The sequence below is a fragment of the Sus scrofa genome, chromosome 1 (genome assembly GCF_054392235.1).
Source record: "Sus scrofa isolate SSC_HxYL_T2T_F1_AM1 chromosome 1, Sscrofa_HxYL_maternal_Yorkshire_Landrace_v2.0, whole genome shotgun sequence".
In the NCBI taxonomy this organism is placed as follows: Eukaryota; Metazoa; Chordata; class Mammalia; order Artiodactyla; family Suidae; genus Sus; species Sus scrofa.
In genome coordinates this window covers 216,391,485-216,416,881 of record NC_139383.1, presented here as the reverse complement: position 1 = coordinate 216,416,881, position 25,397 = coordinate 216,391,485, and the positions used below count along the sequence as shown (strand labels likewise).

The window sequence follows — 25,397 nt, the reverse complement described above, 5'->3', positions numbered from 1 at the left end:
CCTCACATTAGGGATGAGGCCTTCAACATACAAATACAAAACATTCAGTCCATAGCACTTTATTGTTAAACACATATTTCTGGGCCGTACTCTCAGAGTTTTCTACTCTCAGGTTAGGAGAAGGATGGTGCATTTCTAACAAGTTCCTTGGTTGATGCTGATGCTACTTTTCTGGTGACCCACACTATGAGTGGCTCTAGATTATGTACATTCTTGTGTCATAGGAGACAACTGCTCTGGTACCAAGCTAATTTGGCATCTGCCAATAATGCGTTTGTATATAGTCTAGTTTTATCCCTATGTCATTTAAGAGGACCACCAGAATTTATTTTGATATAAGTGGGTATTTTTGGTTTGTTATAAAAGAGTAGGTTAGAAAGACTTTATCCTTGTAAATTAAACTAATTCCTAGAGGTTAAAAATAGATTCACAGCATATTCAGAAAAGAATTTACAGACGCGTTTTCTGACTGGAATTAATATCTTGACTGTCTCAACCTGGGTCTTTGTGCATGGGTAAACCCAATAAGCCTCTGCTCGTGGAATTTGAAGTTCTTTTTCTCCTGATGCATGTACAGTTGACCCTTGAACACTGGAGGTTAAGCTGTGTATAATTTATAGTAGGCCCTCTATATCCTTAGTATCTCCGCATGCACAGTTTCAACCAGTCATGGACCCTGTGGTACTATAGTATTTACTATTGACAAATATCCATGTACAATTGGACCCTGACAGTTCAAACCTATATTGTTCAAGGGTCAACTGTACCTTGAATGGATGTAATATTCTTTTGCAATACTTATGATTTTATAATGGTAAATTAAAATTCAAGTGATAACTTGAGATTGTATGTTAATGACAAGTGATATGCAAGGAATATATATTTTTAACATACAAAATAGCTTGTTTTTTTTTTTTTTTTGTCTTTTTTTTTTTTTTTTGCCATTTCTTGGGCCACTCCCGTGGCATATGGAGGTTCCCAGGCTAGGGGTCCAATCGGAGCTGTAGCCACCGGCCTACGCCAGAGCCACAGCAACGCAGGATCCGAGCCGCGTCTGCAACCTACACCACAGCTCACGGCAATGCTGGATCGTTAACCCACTGAGCAAGGGCAGGGATCGAACCCGCAACCCATGGTTTCTAGTCGGATTCGTTAACCACTGCGCCACGACGGGAACTCCTGATTGGTGCTTCTTAACTCTAATATCCTGTTGTGCCTTCTAATGCCCTTTGCTTTATTTCACTTCTTCTCAAATAAGGGTTCTTTCTTCCTACCCATAAATTTTGTGATTAATGAGTGATTTAGGTACAGATTTCTATTTGTTTTACCTATTTGTTTTTTCTTTTTCCCCTACAACTGTGGCATATGGAAGTTCCCAGGCCAGGGATCGAATCCAAGCCTCAGCTGCGACCTACACCACAGCTCTGTCAGTGCCGCATCCTTAACCCATTGTGCTGAGCTCGGGATCAAACCAACACCACCACAGAGACAAGCCAGATCATTAAACCACTGTGCCACAGCAGGAACTCCTATTTTTAAAGTTTTTAAAAAATAAAAATGGGTCATCCTGTAAATTTCTCCTCCATTTAATTTTGGTTATTAGTAAATCTCTTCCTATTTTGAGTCTTTTACTTAAAAAATGATAAATATTTTATTCTTAATTTAATTGAATATATAAAGTATTTATGTTAATAAGACCATATTTACATATGCAATAATTATTTTAAATGTATGATATAATGGCTCCTGCAATCAAGATTAAATGTGTTTTGGAGTTTGCACTGGGTGCAGTGGGTTAAAAATCTGACTGCAGTGGCTTGGCTTGGGTTGCTGAGGAGGGGTGGGTTTGATCCCCTGCCCAGAACAGTGGGTTAAAGGATCTGGCATTGCCACAGCTTTGGCTCCAATTCAATCCCTAGCCTTGGAAATTCCATATGCTGCAGGCGTGGCCATTAAAATACCTCCCCCCCCCCCCCCCCCGCCGCCCGCCAAAAGAAAAGATTAAACATTGTTTTAAGTATTTTTTATCATGCATCTAAATATGGAAACTTTTTTTTTAGTGTGAAATTATCTTGGTTATCAACAGTTGTAAGTTGTCGTCACTTGCCATATGGTTTCTAATTAATTCTGAAAGGGCTGTCAACTCCAGATAGTTTAATTTTCTGTAGTTTAATGTGACACTCATCGGGATATAAAAGTTTAAAGAATTGGCTACCAATTATGACTAATAAACTTTCAATATATATGTTTTGTTTCTAGAGAGAAACAGAAATCTGAAACTAAAGACAGAAAAGTTTTAGAAATTCTGCAAGTCAAAGATGCAAAAATACAAGAATTGGAACAGGTTGGTGTTATAACAGAAAATACTAAAAATTATGATATTTGTTTCAAATAGTAGGTCTTTACAGTTATCTTTTTTTATTTCATCTATGAGTTTTTATTTTTATTTTTTTTAGTTAATTTAGGTATTAAGTTAGATTGATTGATTATGAGATTTTTCTTGTTTTCTTTCTTTCTTTCTTTCTTTTTCTTGTTTTCTTTCTTTCTTTCTTTCTTTCTTTCTTTCTTTCTTTCTTTCTTTCTTTCTTTCTTTCTTTCCTTTCTTTTTCTTTTTAGGGTCACACTTGAGGCATATGGAGTTTCCCAGGCTAGGGGTTCAATCGGAGTTGCAGCTGCTGGCCTATGCTACAGCCATGGCAATGATGGATCCCTAACCCACTGAATGAGGCCAGGGATTGAACCTGCATCCTCATGGATGCTAGTCAGATTTGTTAACCGCTGAGCTACGATGGGAACTCTTACAGTTATCTTATATATATTTTTTCCATAATCATAAAGAATATCAGGGTCATTATGTCAACCTATTATTGTAACCAGGGTACTACTTTAGTCAGATTATACTTATTTGTTTTCTGAATTAACATGCTATGTTATTTATACATTAAAAGTCTTAAGATGGTGTTATAATTTTATAATTGATATAGTAACCATCAATCACTCATTTTAAATTAAAATTTTGTTTTTATTTTTGTCAGTTTTCATTCAGTTATGAAACTTGTAAATTTTTAGATGATCCCATTTGTAGAAAAGGTTAACAATAATGGGATGATTCTATTTGATCTTTTGAAAACTGGCATTTTTGAATTATACAATCCTTTCATGTATAACCAGTAAATCATATAATTACATATAACTGTATTTTATATTAAATGTAATTATATAATCAGTATATTGCTACCACAAATATCTATGTGGTCATTGCTTTCAGGAATCATTTTCATGGTGTAACATCTTAAAAATAAAGATTAAAGAAATCTATTTTAAGAATGGCCTATGTCATGATTTAATACTTAAATTCATTTTATATCCAATTGCTCATTATAGGCCTAATTATCAATAATTTTTTTAAATTAAATGGAGATTCTTTTTCGTGACTATGCTTTCCGACTTTTGACTCTATTTTCTTTCCTAGCCAATTAAATAATCATGGGAACTCTCATTTAAGGTTGGTTATTGTCGTTTTTTAAAGGACTAAAAGTGGAAGTTAATGTAGATAAAAGATTAAATTTTTAAAAGTCTCAATATCCATATAAACTCTTTCTAAATTGAATATAGATTCCTATATGGCATTTAAATTTGAAATACGATGCAGCATTGTGTTTTCCTTATAGAAAATGCCATGATTGGTGTTATAATGATAAAATTTTGGAAATTACATTTAGTTTTTTAGGGAGAAAGTTATATTTGCCACCTGAGTATCAAAAAATATCAAAATGAGCTCTAAGGTAAATATTACTACGTGCCTAGTATATTAATTGGGTGAGGCTGTGCTACCTAATAGATACAACCTTAAGACTTAGAAGTGCCAAACATCATTTGTACTCACATTTCATTGAGAAAAAGTAGTCACACGGGCACCTCAAGATTTAGGGGGTTTGGGAAAATGTAGATGCAGACTGAGGAATCTCTTCTTCAGTTATAAATCTTTTCTGTGGAGAGGAATGGATTTTGGCATTCTTTGATACCCTTTGGCATTAAGTTTGCAGTGCTTTAAGGAATGCTCCGTTTACCAGATCTAGTAGTAATGGCATACCCTTTAAAAAAGTTTTACTTTCTTGGAGTTCCTGTTGTGGCTCAGTGGTTAATAAATCTGACTAGGAACCATGAGGTTGCGGGTTTGATCCCTGGCCTTGCTTAGTGGGTTAAGGATCCAGCGTTGCGGTGAGCTGTGGTGTGGGTTGCAGACGCGGCTCGAATCCTGTGTTGCTTCGGCTGTGCCATAGGCCGGTGGCTACAGCTCCGGTTCGACCCCTAGCCTGGGAACCTCCATATGTGCAGGAGTGGCCCAAGAAATGGCAAAAAATCCAAAAAAAAAAAAAAAAAGTTTCACTTTCTTAAATGACAATATATAATTTTCTTTGCTAAATTCTTTTTTTTACTTCCTTTTCCTTGGGTAGATATTATTTTATTATTTACCCTTTCAGTAGAACCATTTAGCTCATGTATAAAATATTAAATGCCCATAAGAGAAATTATTTGTTTTTTTAGGCACCTAATTGTTTTTTAGGACCTTTAACTTCTTAGTGTAAATCATATATATTTTTGTACAGTGATGGTTATAACTTTCTGCAGCATATATTTTCAGTTTAGTTCAACTAATTTTTGTATTAAATGGATATATTATCATGTGATGGTGGAAAATTCAGATTTAAAATTCCTGCTTTTAATGATTCCTGCGTTTCTGTGAGGAATAGGGTGGGAATAAAAGTGAGGTGCAAGTAACCATATTCTGCTACACTAGATTATAGGTTCTGGGTATACACGGTCCCCATCCTCACAGAACCTATAATCTAGTGCCTAAGGAGGTTATTTCATAGTCTACGAGTAACGGCAAGGATCTGAACTATTTTGCAAGAATTAAAGATATGTAAATTAGAACCATAAGGACTTGACAGTAATTTGAAAGTGACTCTTAGGTTTTCAGCCTGGAGAACCCCAGAGAGCAGTGGCATTGTTATCACAAAGAGGGTTACTATGAAGAGGTACAGCTTATTCTGAGAATAACTTTTAAGCTTCTTTTAGACAATCTGTGTTTTAGTTATTGTTGGGAATCCCATTTAGAGTTTTTTTTTTGTTGTTGATGTGGTATTTGCTTTTTAGGGCTGCACCTTCAGCACATGGAAGTTCCCAGGATAGGGGTCAAATTGGAGCTGCAGCTGTAGCTCTACACCATAGCTATGGCAACACTGGATCTGAGCTTCATCTGTGACCTATGCCACAGCTTGTAGCAATGAAGGATCCTCAAAATATTGTTGACTTAAAAAAAAATGCACAACCTAAAATTTGGAGTTAAGTTTTATTTGGGGCAAAATTAGGACTTAAGCCTGGGAGACAGCATCTCCAGTAGCTCTGAGAAAACCACTCCAAGGAGGTGGGGAGAGGGAGAGCTTTTTCAACAAAGGGCAGGTAGTAGAACAAAAGATTTACAGAAAACAAAAAATTTAACGAATTTAGTGTGTTTCTGTGGGAAGATGCAAAGGTCTGGGCTTACTGGAATCACTGATAGGGCACCTCAGATGTTGGCCAGTATTTTTTATTTCTTTTCCAGAGTTCCCTCAGGGCTCACCCTTGGGAGTGGCTGCACTCACAGATGACTGTGACATCTTTTTGTTTTATAAAAAGAATAGCATGGGCGGTAGTATTTCAGATAGCTCCGAAATACCTTTCCAAAGAGGCAGGGGGAAATATCAGTGTATATAATAAAGGTGAGGGAGAAGTGTGCATGCAGACATGCACATATAAAAGTTTGTTGCTGGTCTTGTGAAGGTGACTGCTACTCACAAGGAGCAGACATCACCATGAACGATTTTAGTGTTTTTATAGATATGAGGAGATATAAGAATTAGGCACATAAAATCTTCTCCTAAAAATATCTGACCACCTTGAAGACCTGTTCTTCCAGTTTTCCCAGAGCACAGAATGGTGCTTTGAGTCAGCAGCTGCAGTTGCTCATGATTAAAACCCTGTAGAGGCAGACGGCAAGTGATGGCAAGTGCCAAACTCCAGTTCATACAACTGAGTAAGGTCAGGGATCAAACCTGCACACGCACAGAGACAACGTTGAGTCCTTAACCTGCTGAGCCACAATGAGAACTCCTGAGACTCCTGCATGCACTATTATGCTGACAATTTGGAAGGTTTAGGATCTATATTAGTACTTATAGTGATTTAAGTTTATTATTTTATATATGACATTTAACGCTATACTTTTAAAAATTATAGTACTGTTAGAGTTCCAGTTGTGGCACAGCAGAAACAAATCTGACTAGGAACCATGAGGTTGCGGGTTTGATCCCTGGCCTTGCTCAGTGGTTTAAGGATCCGGCATTGCCATGAGCTGTGGTGTGTAGGTCGCAGACTCGACTGGGATCCTGCGTTGGTGTGGTGTAGGCTGGCAGTTATAGCTCCAATTAGACCCCTTGCCTGGGAACCTCCATATGCCTCAGGTGTGGCCCTACAAAGCAAATAAATAAATAAATAAATAAATAAATAAATAAATAAATAAAAAAAAATTCAGGTACCATTGGAGTGCCCGTTGTGGCGCAGCAGAAACGAGTCTGACTAGGAATCATGAAGTTGCGGGTTCAATCCCTGGCCTCGCTCAGTGGGTTAAGGATCTGGTGTTGTCATGAGCTTTGGTGTAGGTTGCAGATGAGGCTTGGATCCTGTGTTGCTGTGACTGAGGCTGTGGCCAGCAGCTGTGGCTCCGATTCCTAGCCTGGGAACCTCCATGTACTGTGGGTGTGGCCCTAAAAAGGAAAAAAAAAATTAAAGTACTGTTGATTTACAGTGTTGGGGTAGTTTCATGTGTATAGCAAAATGATTCAGTTTTATCTGTATGTACATATTTTTTCAGATTGTTTTCCATTATAGATTATTATAAGATGTTGAATGAAGTTCTTGTGTGGAACAGTAGGTCCTTGTTGTCTGTTCTAAATGTGGTAGTTGATATCTTTTTTATTTTTATTTTTTACTTTTTAGGGCCATACCTGTGGCAAATGGAAGCTTCCAGGCTAGGGGTTGAATCAGAGATGTAACTGCGGCCTGTGCCACAGCCACAGCCATAACCACAGCAATACTAGATCCGAGCCATGCCTGCAACTTACACTGCAGCTCATGGCAATGCCAGATCCTTAATCCACTGAGCGAGGCCAGGGATCAAACCCATGTTCTCATCGATGTTAACCACTGTGCCATGACGGGAACTCCAAAGTTTGCTTTTTTATATCTATAACTCTGTTTCTGTTTTATAAGTTCATTTGTGTTACTTTTTTAGATTCCACACGTAAGTGATATCATGTGATATTTGTCTTTTTTTTTTATATATATTTTCCCACTGTACAGCAAGGGGGTCAGGTTATCCTTACATGTATACATTACAATTACAGTTTTTCCCCCACCCTTTCTTCTGTTGCAACATGAGTATCTAGACATAGTTCTCAATGCTATTCAGCAGTATCTCCTTGTAAATCTATTCTAAGTTGTGTCTGATAAGCCCAAGCTCCCAATCCCTCCCACTCCCTCCCCCTCCCATCAGGCAGCCACAAGTCTCATCTCCAAGTCCATGATTTTCTTTTCTGAGGAGATGTTCATTTGTGCTGGATATTAGATTCCAGTTATAAGTGATATCATATGGTATTTGTCTTTGTCTTTCTGGCTCATTTCACTCAGGATGAGATTCTCTAGTTCCATCCATGTGGCTGCAAATGGCATTATGTCATTCTTTTTTATGGCTGAGGAGTATTCCATTGTGTATCTTCCTAAACCAATCATCTGTCAATGGACTTTTGGGTTGTTTCCATGTCCTGGCTATTGTGAATAGTGCTGCAATGAACATGCGGGTGCATGTGTCTCTTTTAAGTAGAGCTTTGTCCGGATAGATGCCCAAGAGTAGGATTGCGGGGTCATATGGAAGTTCTATGTATAGATTTCTAAGGTATCTCCAAACTGTTCTCCATAGTGGCTGTACCAGTTTACATTCCCACCAACAGTGCAGGAGGGTTCCCTTTTCTCCACAGCCCCTCTAGCACTTGCTATTTGTGGATTTATTAATGAGGGCCATTCTGACTGGTGTGAGGTGGTATCTCATGGTAGTTTTGAGTTGCATTTCTCTTATAATCAGCGATGTTGAGCATTTTTTCATGTGTTTGCTGGCCATCTGTATATCTTTGGAGAAATGTCTATTCAGGTCTTTTGCCCATTTTTCCATTGATTGATTGGGTTTTTTGCTGTTGGGTTGTGTAAGTTGTTTATATATTCTAGAGATTAAGCCCTTGTCGGTTGCATCATTTGAAACTATTTTCTCCCATTCTGAAAGTTGTCTTTTTGTTTTCTTTTGGGTTTCCTTTGCTGTGCAAAAGCTTTTCAGTTTGATGAGGTCCCATGGGTTTATTTTTGCTCTAGTTTCTATTGCTTTGGGAGACTGCCCTGAGAAAATATTCATGATGTTGATGTCAGAGAGTGTTTTGCCTATGTTTTCTTCTAGGAGTTTGATGGTGTTCTGTCGTATATTTAAGTCTTTCAGCCATTTGGAGTTTATTTTTGTGCATGGTGTGAGGGTGTGTTCTAGTTTCATTGCTTTGCCTGCAGCTGTCCAGGTTTCCCAGCAATGCTTGCTGAATAGACTTTCTTTTTCCCATTTTATGTTCTTGCCTCTCTTGTCAAAGATTAGTTGACCATAGGTGTCAGGGTTTATTTCCGGATTCTCTATTCTGTTCCATTGGTCTGTCTGTCTGTTTTGGTACCAGTACCACACTGTTTTGATGACTGTGGCTTTGTAGTATTTCTTGAAGTCTGGGAGAGTTATGCCTCCTGCTTGGTTTTTCTTTCTCAGGATTGCTTTGGCAATTCTGGGTCTTTTGTGGTTCCATATAAATGTTTGGATTGTTCGTTCTAGTTCTGTGAAAAATGTCCTGGGTAATTTGATAGGGATTGCATTGAATCTGTCGATTGCTTTGGGTAGTATGGCCATTTTTACAATATTGATTTTCCCAATCCAGGAACATGGAATATCTTTCCATTTCTTTACATCTTCTTTGATTTCTTTGATTAAAGTTGTATAGTTCTCGGCATATAGGTCCTTTACCTCCTTGGTCAGGTGTATTCCGAGGTATTTGATTTTGTGAGGTACAATTTTAAAAGGTATTGTATTTCTGTATTCCTTTACTAATGTTTCATTGCTGGTATACAGAAATGCAACTGACTTCTGAATGTTAATCTTATATCCTGCTACTTTGCTGAATTTATTAATCAGTTCAAGGAGTTTTGGGGTTGAGTCCTTAGGGTTTTTTATGTATAGTATCATGTCATCTGCATACAGTGACAGTTTTATCTCTTCTCTTCCTATATGGATGCCTTTTATTTCTTTTGTTTGTCTAATTGCTGTGGCCAGGACTTCCAAAACTATGTTGAAGAGCAGTGGTGAGAGTGGGCATCCCTGACTTGTTCCAGATTTGAGTGAGAAGGCTTTCAGTTTTTCCCCATTGAGTATTATATGTGCTGTGGGTTTATCATAAATGGCTTTGATTATGTTCAGGAATGTTCCCTCTATACCCACTTTGGCGAGGGTCTTGATCATGAATGGATGTTGAACTTTGTCAAATGCTTTTTCTACGTCTATTGAGATGATCATATGATTTTTGACTTTTTTTTTTGTTAATGTGTTGTATGATGCTGATTGATTTGCGTATGTTGAACCATCCTTGTGAACCTGGGATGAACCCAACCTGGTCATGGTGTATAATTTTTTTGGTATGTTGTTGGATTCGGTTGGCTAAGATTTTGTTGAGAATTTTTGCATCTATATTCATCAATGATATTGGCCGATAGTTTTCTTTTTTGGTGGTATCTCTGCCTGGTTTTGGAATGAGGGTGATGGTGGCCTCATAGAATGTCTTTGGGAGTATTCCTTCTTCTTCAACCTTTTGAAAGAGTTTAAGGAGGATGGGCACCAATTCCTCTTTATATGTTTGATAGAATTCACCCGTGAAGCCATCTGGTCCTGGACTTTTATTTGTAGGGAGTGATTTTATGACCTCTTCAATTTCATTTCTAGTGATCGGTCTGTTCAGTTGGTCTGTTTCTACTTGATTCCGTTTTGGCAGGCTGTAAGATTCTAGAAAATTGTCCATTTCTTCCAGATTGTCATACTTGTTGCCGTATAGTTATTCATAGTATTCTCTTATGGTTTTTTGTATTTCTGCTGTATCTGTTGTGATTTCTCCTTTTTCATTTATAATTTTGGTTATTTGGGTTCTTTCTCTCCTCTTTTTAGTGAGTCTGGCCAGGGGTTTGTCAATTTTGTTCACCTTTTCAAAGAACCAGCTCTTGGTTTCATTAATTTTCTCTATTGTTTTTTGAGTCTCTATTTCATTGATTTCTTCTTTGATCTGTATAATTTCCTTCCTTCTGCTGACTTCAGGACTTTTTTGTTCTTCTTTTTCTAATTCGTTTAGGTGGAGGGTTAAGTTGTCAGTTTGGGATCTTCTTTTTTGAGAAAGGCCTGTATTGCTATAAATGTCCCTCTGAGCACTGCTTTCGCAGCATCCCATAGGTTTTGAGAGGTTGTGTCTTCATTATCATTTGTTTCAAGGTAGTTTTTAATTTCCTTTTTGATTTCCTCATTGACCCATTGGTTTTTTAGTAGCATGTTGTTTAGTCTCCATGGAGTAGGTTTTTTGTCTTTCCTTTTCCCATGGTTGATTTCTAATTTCATGGCATTGTGGTCAGAGAAGATACTTGAGATAACTTCTACACTCCTAAATTTGAGATTCGGTTTGTGTCCCAATATGTGGTCGATTCTTGAGAATGTTCCATGAGCATTTGAGAAGAATGTGTATTCTGCTTTTTTTGGATGTAGTGTCCTGAAGATATCAATGAAGTCTAACTTTTCTATTGTTTCCTTTAGGATCTCGGTTGCTTTATTGGTTTTCTGTCTAGAGGATCTGTCCATTGATGTGAGGGGGGTATTTAGGTCTCCTACTATGATTGTATTCTCATCAATATCTCCCTTTATGTCTGTTAATATTTGTTGTATGTATCTGGGTGCTCCTATATTTGGGGCATATATGTTGAAGATAGTAACATCCTCTCCTTGGATGGATCCCTTAATCATTAAATAGTGTCCTTCTTTGTCTTTCTTTATGTCTTTTGTTTTACAGTCTATTTTGTCTAATATGAGTGTTGTGACTCCTGCTTTTCTGTCATGTCTATTGGCGTGAAATATTTTTCCCCACCCTTTCACTTTCAATCTATATGTATCTTTTGTCCTAAGGTGAGTTTCTTGTAGGCAGCATATTGAAGGTTTTTGCCTTTTTATCCACTCAGCCACTCTGTGTCTTTGGATTGGGGCATTCAGTCCATTGACATTTAAGGTGATAATTGATAGATGATTATTTATTGCCATTTGAACCTCGTGTTCCAGTTGATTCTATGGTTTTCCATTCTTCCTTTCTTTCTTTTTTTTTTTTTTTGGTTGGATGGTCGCCTGTTGTTATCTGCTTGAGTGTATTTTTTTTTTCATTTTTTGCAAATGCAATATTTGGTTTTGGCTTGTGGTTGCCCTGTTTTTTAAATATGCTAACCCCTTCCCATAATTGTGTGTTTTAGCCTGATGGTCCTGTAAGTTCAAACACTTCATTACTATACTAAAATTAAGAAGAGAAACATACAAACAAACAAAAAGGGTTATTTACTTCCTAACATCCCTTGCCCACATTTTATGGTTTTGATGACTCTTTTTTATTTTTTTCTTTTTAATTTTATTTTGTTTGAAGCATGTTCATGATTAAATCTGTATGCTGGCTTATTTGAGTGACTGCTCTCTGATTGCAGTTTCCTCAGTCCTAGTTCTTCCTCTTCTTCTTCTTCTTTTTTTTTTTTTCTTTTCTTTTTTCTTCCCTTTCCTTCCTTACTTTGTGGTTTAGAGAAGCCCTTTCAATATTTCCTTTAACCTGGGTTTTGTGTTGCTGTATTCTTTAAGTTTTTGTTTGTTGGGAAAAATTTCTATTTCCCCTTCTATTTTAAATGATATTCTTGCTGGATAGAGTATTCTAGGTTGCATATTTTTTCCTTTGAGCACTTTAAATATCTCTTGCCATTCCCTCCTGGCCTGTAGTGTTTCTGTAGAGAAATCAGCTGATATTCTTATGGGGGTTCCCTTGTAGGTAACATTCTGTTTTTCTCTTGCTGCCTTTAGGACCCTCTCTTTATCACTAACTTTTGCCATTTTTATTATGATGTGTCTTGGTGTGGGTCTGTTTGGGTTCAGTTTGTTTGGGACCCTCTGTGCTTATTGTATCTTTAACCCAGTGTCCTTTAGATTTGGGAAGTTTCCATCGATAATTTCTTCAAATATATTTTCCATCCCCTTATCTTTTTCTACTCCTTCTGAAATTCCTATTATGCGTAGATTGGCCCGCTTTATATTATCCCATAGGTCTCTTATATTGCTTTCCAGTTTTTTGATTCGGTTTTCTGTCTGTTGACCAGATTGAGTGATTTCCATTATTCTATCTTCCATATCACTGATTCGTTCTTCTGCATTATTCATTCTGGTTTTTACTGCCCCTAGTTCAGTTTGCATCTCTGCAAATGAATGTTCTAGTTTTTCTTGGCTCCTCCTTATATTTTCTAGTTCCTTTCTGAGGGTATCTGCATTACTGTTCATATCTTCTCTTAATTCCTTCAGTATTTTCACTATTTCTCTTTTGAACTCCAGGTCTGTCAGACTGCAGAGATCTGTTTCATTGTTGACTGTTTTAGGTGAGTTCTCCTGTTGGTTTGACTGGGGTGGTTTCTCAGCTTCTTCATCTTGCTTGTTGTTTTCTTTCTCCTGAGGGAGTTCTACTCTCCGTTATTGGGCAGTGTTTGCCTTGTCAGTGCCGTGGAATATTTCCTGAGGGCTGGTGTTGTTGGTCAATCTTTTTTGAGGCAGTGTGGCTTTTCTGGAGTGTTGATGGGGTAACAGTGTTTCTTTGAAGCAAAGGAGGGCTTCCTGAGGGCAGACAGGACTGGGAGGTCCACACCACGATGGTAGCAGGTTTTACTTGGTCATGCAGAGTTTGCTCTGGTGTTTTTAGGCTGTGGGGTTCTTGCAGGGGGTTGGCGGTGTTGGGCAGCTGTTTCTCAGGAGTGCAGCACCCCCTGGGGGCTTGAGCAGCTATCTGGTTCCCTGAGAACCTAAAAGGCTCTTCCCTAGGGCAGCCCAACTCAGAAGCACAGCCTGAGAATGTAGGCGGATCTTTTCACAATCTGGCGGAGCTTGTTGCAGCTTTTCTGGGCTACAGGGGGTCCTGCCTGGAGCTGGCAGTCCTATGCAGCTGGTCCACTAGGTCTCAGCACCCCCTGGGGGCTTGGGTGGATAGCAGGGCTGTTGGAGACCTAAGAGGCTCCGCTCCTCCCCGGGGCAGCCCGACTCAGAAAAACCGTCTGAGAATTAGGCAGATCTATTCACGGCCTGGCTAGGCTTGTTCTAGCTTTTCTGGGCTGCAGGCCTTTTCTCGGGGGCTGGTGGTGTTTGGTGCTGCTCTGCGGAAGTGTAGCCCCTCTAAAAGCCAAGTGGGCCTGTGCAGGGACAGTCCCTGCGGTGGTAGGCTTCAGGCAATTGTTGAGGCCAGCCCTCCTGGATGGCAGGCAGCCCCAGGTTCGGGGAGAGTGTAGGGGGTGGCGGGGGTGGGGGGAGGGAATGCACTGGGAAGCACAGCTTTCAGCTAGCTAGTGGGCCTGTAAGCTTGCTGTGGCGTGGGGGGTATTCTATGGGGACCCACCCCTTCTTCTCTCCCCTCCCCAGCACGGGCGCAGACCAGGCTCTTCTCCCAGGTTCCCTCTGATGGGGCTTTCCACTTCCCCACCCCTAGAGTATTGTTCCCTTCCTCTGCGACAGCTTTGTTTTCTAGTCTCCCAGGCAGTCTCTGCCCCGTCAAATGGTTTCTAGACCTCCCAAGCAGTTTCCGCTCTGCCCCGCCCCCCAGCCCGGGGACTAACCTCCTGGGCCGAGGTCTCGGTGCCCAGCCCCCACCCAGGCGTCCCCCGGCCCTTTCTCGTGAATAACCTTCGGAGGCGAGGTCTCGGTGCCCAGCCCCCACCCAGGCGTCCCCCGGCCCTTTCTCGGGGACTAACCTTCGGAGGCGAGGTCTCGGTGCCCAGCCCCCACCCAGGCGTCTCAATTTTTGGTGACTGTGCCCGTAGTTCAGACGGTCCGTTGGGTTCTTGATCGGCTTTTCCGTACTCCAACTTACTGCTACACTCTCCTCTGCATCTGGAGATTTCTCCGGTTTGTTTGATCTTTCCCCCGGTAGGTGACTTTCCAGGGTGCGGGAACCCTTTCTCCTCTGCAGTTCCCTTTCGGGAGCGCCCGTCCCGCTCGGATTCACCTTCTCTCACTCTCCTCTTTTCTCCCGTTCTGCCCAGTAATGTCACGAACTTCTTGCCGTTATTGGAGTTTAGGTTCCTCTGCCAGCGATTGGTTGCTGTTCTGTGCGAGTCATTTATTCTGTAGATGTGCTTTTTTTGTTGTGTTTGTGGGAGAGGGCGAGCGTGTCCCCCTACTCCTCCGCCATCTTGTCCTCTCTCGATATTTGTCTTTATCTGCATGCTATAGTTCTTGATTCTAACATATTCCGAAAAATCCAGATAGTATCACTCAACTAACTGCACACTATAAGAAAATGAGAAAATTAGTGTATTTTTACTTATTCAGTCTTTCTTTGTCTTGCATTTTGTCTTTTTTTTTTTTTTTTTTTTTTTTTTTTTTTTTTTTTGCTATTTCTTTGGGCCGCTTCCGCGGCATGTGGAGGTTCCCAGGCTAGGGGTCTAATTGGAGCTGTAGCCACCGGCCTACGCCAGAGCCACAGCAACGCAGGATCCGAGCCGCGTCTGCAACCTACACCACAGCTCACGGCAACGCCGGATCGTCAACCCACTGAGCAAGGGCAGGGACTGAACCCGCAACCTCATGGTTCCTAGTTGGATTCGTTAACCACTGCGCCACGACGGGAACTCCACTGTGCCATGACGGGAACTCCTGTCTTGTATTTTAAAGTAAACCTACAGAGAAATTGGAGGGCTGATTTCCTGTTCTATTTGTTTGTGCTTTTTATACTGTCAGGATTTCCAGTATTTATGTTCCATAACCATTTTTTCTGTAGTATAAAATCTATACAAAAATACATTGTGGTATATTAGTTTTTCTCTTACTATATAACAATTAGAGCCTTGAAAGAACGCACTTATTACATTACTGTGGGTCAGGTGTCTGAGCATAGTTTGGGTGGGTCCTTTGCTCATTAGCTCGTAAGTTTGTAATTGAGGTGTTTTGATTGGGTTATGTTTTTATCTGGAGGCTTAATTTGGGAGGAGTCTGCCTTCCAAGCTTATTCAGGTTGTTGACAGAATTCAAGTCCTTGTAATTTTAAGACCGAAGTCCTAATGGATGAAAGACAGATGGATAGGTAAATAGATAGATAGATAGATAGATAAAGATAAGGGAGAGAAACAGAGGCAGAGATTGAAGGGATTGCTTTTAAGCAGGCTGGAGACCCATGGAAGAGTTGATGTGGCAACTGAATCCAAATACATTCTGGAGGCAAAATTTCTTTTCCCTTAGAGGAATAGTCCTTTTTCTTAAGGTCTTCAATTGGCTGGATGAGGCCACCCCAAATTATGGAGGGGTTATCTGCTTTACTCAAAGACTCCTGATTTAAATGCTAATCACATTTAAAGGAAACACATTCACAGCAATATCTAGACTCCTTGTTCAAAAACAGGACATCATGGGTACATGGTTTAATTAAGTTGACAGATAAAATTAGCATAATGGGTAAAATATACTGAGATAAATAGGCCTTTAGTGTGAGGTTTTATTTTTACGTGGCTAAGTAAAGGTAGGCTGGTTTACTGTTTTGCTGTCGCTTTCTGTGTCAGGTGCTAAACTTTGCTTTGGTGTCCTTTTTTATTTGGGTTTCTGAGAGTCTTAAATATCATAGGAAACATACAGTTCTTTCAGTTGTATTCCCTTGTTATTAAATAGAATCCCATTAATGTGGTTTGTGAGGTGTCAGGGGTGGGGGTGTTGAGGGAAAGTGTTCTAGAGTTTTAGGATTAGGTCTCAGTATTTGTGAGCTTGTGCGCCTAGGCTCTGACCTTCACAAATGCTTCTCAGTTTTTCTTTTTTTTTGTTTTTTTTGCTGCCTTAGGAAACATAGGAAGATAGGAAGGCCAGAGGGTGTTGGAGGTATTTTCCTTTCTCCAGGTGGTTAGTCTTTGCTAAAATCCCAGCAGTCTCTGGTAAAATAGTTACTCTTGAGGGCAGAAATATATACTTAGAGCATATTTGAAACTGTCTAATTTCTCAACCCCCATGGAAAACTGGAAGGGGTTTTTCTTTTATTTTCACTGTGACAGCCTCACAGGGCTTATGTATGTAAAACTCATGAAAGTGTGGGACCTCCTCTAAGACTGGGCCATCTGGACATCTCAGCTCTCAAACTTGTCCAATACTGATCCTCCAGTAATGCATTATTTGCAGATTTGGTTTTCCTACCCCAGTTCCCATTGAATTTTCTTGCTTCTGGGTTTCTGTTTAGGTAAATTGCGATTCTTTTTAATCTGTCTATCTCTCTAATTTTGAGAATAGCAATTTGCCCAGGACCATCTCTTCTCTGATGGTTCTAAGAAGAGCTATTGCTTTTTAGTATGTTCAGTTTTTTTCATGTTGTGTAAACAGAAGAGACACCTTCAAAGTTGCTACGTCCTTGTCTGGAAGCCAAAAGTGCCACCGTTGTGTATTTGTTGTTCCATTGAGTAATGTTAAACAGCTCTTACTTTTCTAAACTTGTAGTCTATGGAATGATAATTTGGAGTTCCTGTCGTGGCTTAGTGGTTATCGAACCTGACTAGCATCCATGAGGATGTGGGTTTAATCCCTGGCCTCACTCAGTGGGTTAGGGATGCGGTGTTGCAGTGAGCTGTGGTTTAGGTCACAGACCTGGCTCAGATCCTGCGTTGCTGTGGCTGTGGTGTAGGCCAGTGGCTATAGCTCCAATTGGATTCCTAGCCTGGGACCCTCCATATATGCCATGGGTGTGGCCCTAAAAAAAAAAAAGACAATTCCTTTAGTTTATTAAGTCTCAACTATGTGTCTAGTCAAATAACTAGAAAATTACACATACACAATTTTTTTTAGTTAGTTGCAGAAGAACTTTCATAGAACAACCTAATATTATAACACATTTTATTGCTAATGATGTGAAATTACGATATAACTTCTTTGTTAAGACCGCTTTAGCTTTGTCACTGTTAGTTATAAAATAAATCATACAATAAATTCTTCAAGTATTGCATTAGATAATATGACTCTGCTAATAACCTAGTATATTGTGTTTAATTAGATGATTTTTTTAACATTATAATTTCCTTTTTCCTTACTTTCTAGGAAGCTCAGAAGTAACTTTCGGTTCTCAATTATGTTTAATTCTCTCATCCCTTCCTCTTTCTCGATTTACCATTGTTTTATTAGTTATTGTGGTTTTATTACTTCTCTGTTTTTTGTTAAAACTTTCATGCCCATTTGAAAGTAGGTCATATAAATAATGTATTAACTATGCTTAAGTATTGCCTGATTTTTAGGTCTTCTGTGCTGCTGCCACCACACCCTACTTTTTTTCCTGCTTCATACTCACTATCATTCTCTTCTTAATCTATAGACCTCTTTCAATCATGATTTGAATTATTCATGTCATGGCTTATCCATAATAAATTATTTGTTCCAGACATACTTTCTCTTGTCACCCTCGATGCTTTATGGTTCCTCTGAGTTCTATTTGCTATTTTAATGTTAACTCAAGCCAGATCATTAAGAATGTACTCTACTCTATCCAGAAAAGTTTGTTGAAAAGGTTTCCTGAAGCTAAATTTAGGACTTGGAGAATATTGCGCTTAGTGAAATAAGTCAGAAAAAGACAAGTACTGTATGATATCACTTATATGTGGAATCTGAAAAATAAAACAAACTAGTGAATGAAAAAAAGACTGACAGAACAAACTAGTGGTTACAAGTAGGGAGGAGGAAAGGGGAGAGGGACAAGATAAGGGTAGAGGATTAAGACATACAAAACTACTAAGCATAAAATAAATGAACTACAAGGATGTATTCTACTACTCAGGGACTATAGCCAATATTTTACAGCAACTATAAATCAAATATAACCTTTAAGAATTGTGAATCAGGAGTTCCTGTTGTCGCACAGTGGTTAACAAATCTGACTAGGAACCATGAGGTTGTGGGTTTGATCCCTGGCCTTGCTTAGTGGGTTAAGGTCTGGCGTTGCCGTGAGCTGTAGTGTAGGTTGCAGACGCGGCTGGGATCTTGTGTTGCTGTGGCTCTGGCGTAGGCCGGCAGCTACAGCTCCAATTAGACCCCTAGCCTGGGAATCTCCACATGCCGTGGGAGTGGCCCTAGAATAGGCAAAAAAAAAAAAAAAAGAATTGTGAATCATTATTTTGTACACCTGAAACTTATGTAATATTGTAAATCAACCTATACCTCAATAAAGAAGGAAGAAAGTGAATTCTAAATGTATGTACTTGTGCTTTCAGTATAGAAACTAGATCATCGAGGGTACTCTTTTTTTTTTTTTTTTTTTGGGTCGTCTTTTTGCCATTTCTTGGGCCGCTTCTGCGGCATATGGAGGTTCCCAGGCTAGGGGTCAAATTGGAGCTGTAGCCACCGGCCTACGCCAGAGCCACAGCAAACACGGGATCTGAGCGGCGTCTGCAACCTACACCACAGCTCACGGCAATGCCAGATCCTTAACCCACTGAGCAAGGCCAGGGATCAAACCTGCAACCTCATGGTTTCTGGTCGGATTCGTTAACCACTGAGCCACGACGGGAACTCCCCAAAGTACATTTTATTAGGAAAAAAATGTTATACAAAATTTAACAAATCTTTGAGAGTTTATCAGTTTTCTTCCATTGGAAGTTGAATGCATTACTTTAATGATTATGATATATAATGTCAAATTTATCAAACGAATAATCAAAATTTGATAGTTTTGGTTAATTAATTTCCCACTGTATTATATGTTTTTATTTAAAAATCAAGTTTAGGAGTTCCTGCTGTGGTGCAGTGGGTTAAGGATCCAACTGCAGTGGCTTGGGTCACTGCAGAGGCACAAGTTTGATCCCTGGCCTATTGTAGTGGGTTAACTATCTGGCATTGCTGTAGCTGTGGCATAGGTTTCAGATTCATTCCCTGGCCTGGGAACTTACGTAAGCCACAGATGAGGCCAAAATAATAAAATTAAGTCTTTATTTGTCCTGTGGATTACTAAATTCACTCAAATGCCAGCATTTTAATTATGAACTAATTTTCATTAAAAGGCTTGCTACTGGTGTTGTTTAACTGTCAGTTCCTGTTAAGTTTAGCTTACATTAATGGGCAAATCCTTCTAAAACTTAAATCATTTGGCTTAGTGTTCTTACCTTCCTAAAGTCTAAATAATGTCTAGAAGAGATGAGGATGTTCAGTTTTTGTTAGTTCTCTTTTCAAAGGATAGGCCTGTAGATAATGTACAGTCTTAGTGTTCTCAAGATTGATTTTTTCATTCACTGTTAACCTCTCATAAATACTAAAATTTATTTTGGGAGATAGGTATGAGTGCATAGATAATCAGTAAGGCTATATGTAGTTATGTGTCAAATGAATAATGTAGGCAATACCGAAATTTAGAAATAGCAGAGTTTACTGTGATAGTTGGGGAAAGCTTCATAGAAAGATGAAAATTGAATCTTGAAGGATGTAGATGAGAATAGCAAAATGGGCTATGAATTGTAAATGGACCATATTTATGCATCTGTTTTTATGCTGTTTGATTAATGTCAAATATATTTTGATATTTCCTAATAATTAAAATAGGAAATAAAAATTGAAACTGTATTGAGGTCCCATTTATATCTCATTTGTAAAAATTTACCAACCCTGAAATTCAAATATTGGTGCAGATAGAGAGCCATGAGGACTCTTGAAGCCTATGACTTAGTAATTTCACCTTTAAATATAAATAATCTTTTATTTAAAATATGTTATATTTTATTCTATGATACTTGTATTGTTATATACTATTAAAATAATGTTTTATTAATATGATCCCCACACTGGAAAAAAATAAATTTTTTTCATGACCCAGTATACCCACAGATGAAATAAAAGTTTCATGTAATATAGTTGTCCTTACCATATATAAGGTAAAAATATAGCAAAGCATGTATCAAATATGACTTTAATAATATTTAAATAAAATAGAAATCCTACAATAAATAATGCAAAAAAATTAGGCGATATTAGTTTCAGCTATTAATTGAACAAAATGAATGGATTGAGAAAAGCCGAATAAGTTTAGGAAAGAGTTAATATCAAGACATGGGTATAAGTTTCAGCATGTTAGTTTGAGGTGGTAGAACATAATTCATATATGGAAGCATTTTATGGAAGGCTGGAAATGTGGGGTTGGTGATTGGGAGAGAGTTGGGGTTGATTTATGAATTTAGTACTCACTTAGAGAGAGATCAGAGCAGAAACCAAAAGAGTAGGTGAATTTTCTCAGGGAAAAGTTATAAAAATTTGAGAAGAGGGAAACTAAGAATTGAGTCATGGCTGCAGCTTCCAATTAGATATCATTTAGGTATCTGGCAGGTGAGAAGAATATTCAGTTAAAAATTATGGCAGGCTTTTATATTCTGAATATCCCTTCTACAGAGCAAGATATTCTTGATACCCAAACTTGCTATTTTTCATTCTTTAAAATTGTTAAAAAAAATAAAAATAAAATAAAATAAAATTGTTAATGTTTTCACAGAACTCTTAATTGTTTCTCTAAAAAATGTTTTCTTCCAAATGATACTCAGATAAGAGGGTAATCCTTATTTTAGCTACATATGCATTTTCTTTAACTGGTGTGTTTTATAAAATTTTGCTTTTTCCTATTACGCAACTTAATCTGAAAATTTGGCTTTCTAAATGTGGCTTAATATTTGGTGTCCAGTTTTCATATGTTCTTCATCTGAAACTACTAAGTAGGTACCATATTTGTACATTTTACTTGAAAGTCTATTAACATGTCACAGAAAATGAGAATTGTGTTAATGGATGATTTTATGAAAGCTAGTTAATTCTAATACAGTTTTTCAAACCTGAAACTTTTAACATGAAATAATTTTTTCCTAGAAATACCAGTTTATCAGTAATATTGTTTTTTCCCCATAGAGAGAATCAGGACTAAAACAGGAAGTAAATGACCTTGTAAAACGGAAGATTGCAGTAGATGAAGAAAATGCTTTCTTAAGGAAAGAATTCAGTGACTTACAGAAGAAATTTAAAGATAAAAGTCAAGAAGTTAAGGTGTGTTGACTGGTACATAGTTTTACAGTAGTATTTCTTTGAAGTCCTACTTTAAGCTTTGTCAGCCTTTGTGGCACAGAAAGTGACAAGCTTGGAGGAAAAATTGCCTTAGGCCCTGCTGTACCATACAGTTTTCTCACATGCAAAAACTCTGAGAAAGATGCTTTAAAGCTAAGACTCCAAGCTTTATAACTTTCAGATAAATAGTTAATGATGGAAATGGAGCTAAGAAAGTAGGAGTGTGAATATGTGGCTTCTTGTAATTAGATTCTGATGGGACTGGCATTATTAATTGATAAAACCCAGGTCTGGGAGGATATGTCTGTGTGGGTCTCAAAAATAGCTGGGGACAGCATCAAAGGCAGCTTGATCAATTAATGGGCTCTTTGCAAATGTGTACTCATCAAAGCTGTCATCCAGTGAAAAAATATGACCCATCCACCTGCATGAAAAGAGGCCAATAAAAGTATACAGGTGACCTTGGCCATCAAATATAGAAGAAGCTGCTGTGAGGGTAAAATTGCAGTTTATATTTGCTGATTAGTTCTCACCTTTTTTTTTTTTTTTTTTTCGTGTTCTGTTTTGTTTATTGGCCCTTGTGGTACAGGACAGTAAGGAGTGTGTACAGAATAAGGATGAACAAAACAGACTGGTTATAAAAAATCTGAAGGAGGAAAATGAGAAATTAAGTACCCACTGCGCTGACCTGGTAAATGACCTGGAGAAACTGAGGAAGCAGGAAGCACATTGGCGAAAAGAAAAATGTAGCATCGATGCAAAAATAAAGGTATGCAATGAGAATGGAATCTGTGCCGTTATTTTCGATCTAACTTCTTATAGGAAGTTTTATTTTCTTTAAATAACAAGTTATATATTCAAATCCACCAGTGGGGACTAGCATTAATTTATATTCCTTCACTTAAGACCCACAGCTTTTTAAAAATTGATGTTGCAAAGCAGGAAACTGACTTCAAATACTTATCTAAAATGTAATCATTAAAAAATAAAGGCTATTGCATTTTGAAATAAAACATGTTTTGAAAAAACATATTTAGAATTAAGAATTTTGGCTTTTTTCAGTTAGGGCTTAAATTTATAAATATAGTTAGAATTCATTGCAGTATGCTTTTTAAAACTATTTTCCAGGTCATTTAAAAAATGGAATATTGAAAAAAAAGCACAAAACAGTTAAAAATACTTATATATGTTTCTTTGGCTTGAGAGATAAAGTTTTATTTTTATAGAAGATAAAATGTAAAATCAACCTTTATAATATTATTATATTCTTTTTGATCAGTATTTTTCAAAATAATAGATTTTTTTGTGGCTTTCTCTTAGTCTTGAGAATGTTTTTGTTCTTTTTTTTCCCATTGGATTTCAGGTATCTTTTTCCCATTGAATTTCAAGGTAGATTTTGTTGAAAGGGCCCCAAACAAATTTTAGTGCTAGTAAATATGATAGTTCCTCTATGTACGCATGCTTGTATACTTATTACTTATATTACATATAAGTAATAAGTATACTTATATTTATGTGTTATTAAAATATAGAAAGTATGGATATGTGTGTCTAAATGTGTGTGTGAGTGTATGCATGTGTGCATGATTAGTTCATTTAGAGAAAAAAGGATTCTGAGTGTGTGAATCTATTCATTGCAGATATTTAAAGAAATATATTAAATCTGTTAATGTAAGATCAGGAAATGACTGAACTATTGAGAGAATTTTGACATTTGTTTTTATAATTTTTACATCAGTTTATACTTCTCCACACCCTTTAAACAATTTGGTAGTGTGATAAGGGTAAGTTGGGGTTCTTTGTGTTAGTTCATAGCTATCTGATGTTTTGATGATAATTTCATTAAATAATTTCCTTATTTGCCATTCAAATTATCCATTCTGTGATTTACTATGATATTAGTTCTTTGACCTTTTTTCTATTAGAGTTTTTGTCTTTTCTTATTAATTTGTAAGCATTCTTTATTCTGAATAGTAGTACTTTGTTGTGTATATTACAAATAGCTTCTGTTCTCTGAATTTTGGATAAGTGAATTAGATGTTCAAAAATTCATGAGTTTTTATGGAGTCATTTTTATTATTTTCTAATATTTTTGCTTTAGAAGTCTTACATTCTAAATTTTTCCCTACCCTAAAATCTTTAATCTATTTAGAATTTATTTGGGGGTGTGGTGTTCCGTATCATTTACTCAGAGTAGATTGATTTGTGATGCAGCCTCTCTCACATCTCTGAGTTTCTGTGTGTGTAGTGTGTAGGAGTTTGTTTCTGGATTTTTTATTATTTTCAAGGTTTTAGGTGTTGTAGTTTATAATTTCACTCATTATTTGGTAGGGTGGTTGGCTTCTTTATTGTTCTTTTTCTAAGTCATGAGCCCTGTATGTGCCTCTTTATTATCTAATAATATTTAAGGATCATTTCATTAGTTTTACTGAAAAATTCTGTTAACAGGTGGGAACCTCATTTAATTTATGAATTAATTTTGGAAGAATTGTGGTTCTGCTATTTAAGAATGTGGAATAAGGTTTTGTAACTTTCTTAAAAATGACATTGTTCACTTTTATTAGATTTATTCAAAGCTACTAATGCATTATAAAAATACTGTATAATGGGAAGAAGCATTTTACCTCAATTTTTTTTAAGGCCACACCCACAGTATGTGGAAGTTCCCAGGCTAGGGACCTAATCAGAGCTACAGCTGCCAGCCTGCACCACAGCCACAGCAATACCAGATCCAAACCGTGTCTGCGACCTATACCACAGCTCATGGCAACACTAGATCCTTAACCCACTAAGCGAGGCCAGGGTTGGAACCTGCATCCTCATGGATACTAGTCAGATTCGTTTCTGCTGAGCCACAATGGGAACTCCGGGAAGAAATATTTTAAATTATGTATTAGGTTTATTATTTCTGGAATATGGTAGTGTTATTGAATTATCTTGAGCTCCTCTTCAACATTTTTTTCTCCAAATGTCTTATTAGTTCTAAAAATGTGTATATTTTCTAGATTTTTATAAGTTATATAATTATGTTGTCAGTAAGAAAACTTTGCCCCTTTCTTTCCCTTTGGCATGTAGTTAACATGCCATGTGTTTAATCCATCTAATATGTACAGGCCAGTAATTTTTAGTTTATGAAGAATTGTGAAGCCATTACCAGAATTACTTGTAAAGGGAGTTCCCATTGTGGCTCAGCAGAAATGAACCCAACTAGTTTCCATGAGGATGTGGGTTTGATCCCTGACCTTGTCCAGTGGGTTAAGGGTCTGGCATTGCTGTGAGCTGTGCTGTAGATCACAGACACAGCTCGGATCCCACGTTGCTGCCAGCTATAGCTTTGATTTGATGCCTGGCCTGGGAACTTCCGTATGCTGCAGGTGCGGCCCTAAAATAAAGAAAAGTACATTTTCATCATCTCCAAAAGAAATCCTGTAACCTTTAACAACCACTCCTCATTTACCCTTAGCTCTGGAAGCTGAGGTAACCACTAATGGGCTTTCTCTCTCTATAGATTTATATATTCTAAATATTTCATATAAATGAAATTATATGGTCTTTTGTGACCAACTTCTACTGAGAATAATATTTTCAGCGTATATCTATGTTGTAGCATGTATTAATACCTCATTTTTGTACAGTTGAATAATATTCCATTATATAGCTATCCTCCATTTTATTTATATATCACAAGTAGATGAGCATTTGCATTATGAACAATGCTGCCACAAACATTTGTGTACAAGATTTTGTGTATACATACATATATTTTCAGTTATCATAGGTATATACCAAGGAGTGAGATTACCAGGTCATGTGTTAATTCTGTCTTAACTTTTTGAGAAACTGTCAATTTGTTTTCAGAAGCAGCTGCACCATTTTACATTCTGAGTAGAGGTGTCTGAAGTTTTTGATTTCTCTTTGTCCT

General features: G+C 37.7%; 1 protein-coding gene across 11 annotated transcripts in view; it reads left to right on the top strand.

Moving 5' to 3' along the window:
* The window catches only part of CNTLN (centlein), a 326,291-nt gene that overhangs the window by 70,709 nt on the left and 230,185 nt on the right, over positions 1-25,397 (top strand). For 8 of the 11 annotated variants that reach the window (XM_021063284.2, XM_021063278.2, XM_084984622.1 and 5 more), the window contains exons 3-5: positions 2,260-2,344; positions 21,323-21,457; positions 22,065-22,244. In XM_021063284.2, coding sequence (XP_020918943.1) covers positions 2,260-2,344; positions 21,323-21,457; positions 22,065-22,244 — 400 coding nt within the window. The remainder of the gene's footprint in view (positions 1-2,259; positions 2,345-21,322; positions 21,458-22,064; positions 22,245-25,397) is intronic. The other 3 variants (XM_084984605.1, XM_084984594.1, XM_084984632.1) reach the window with 1 other exon arrangement.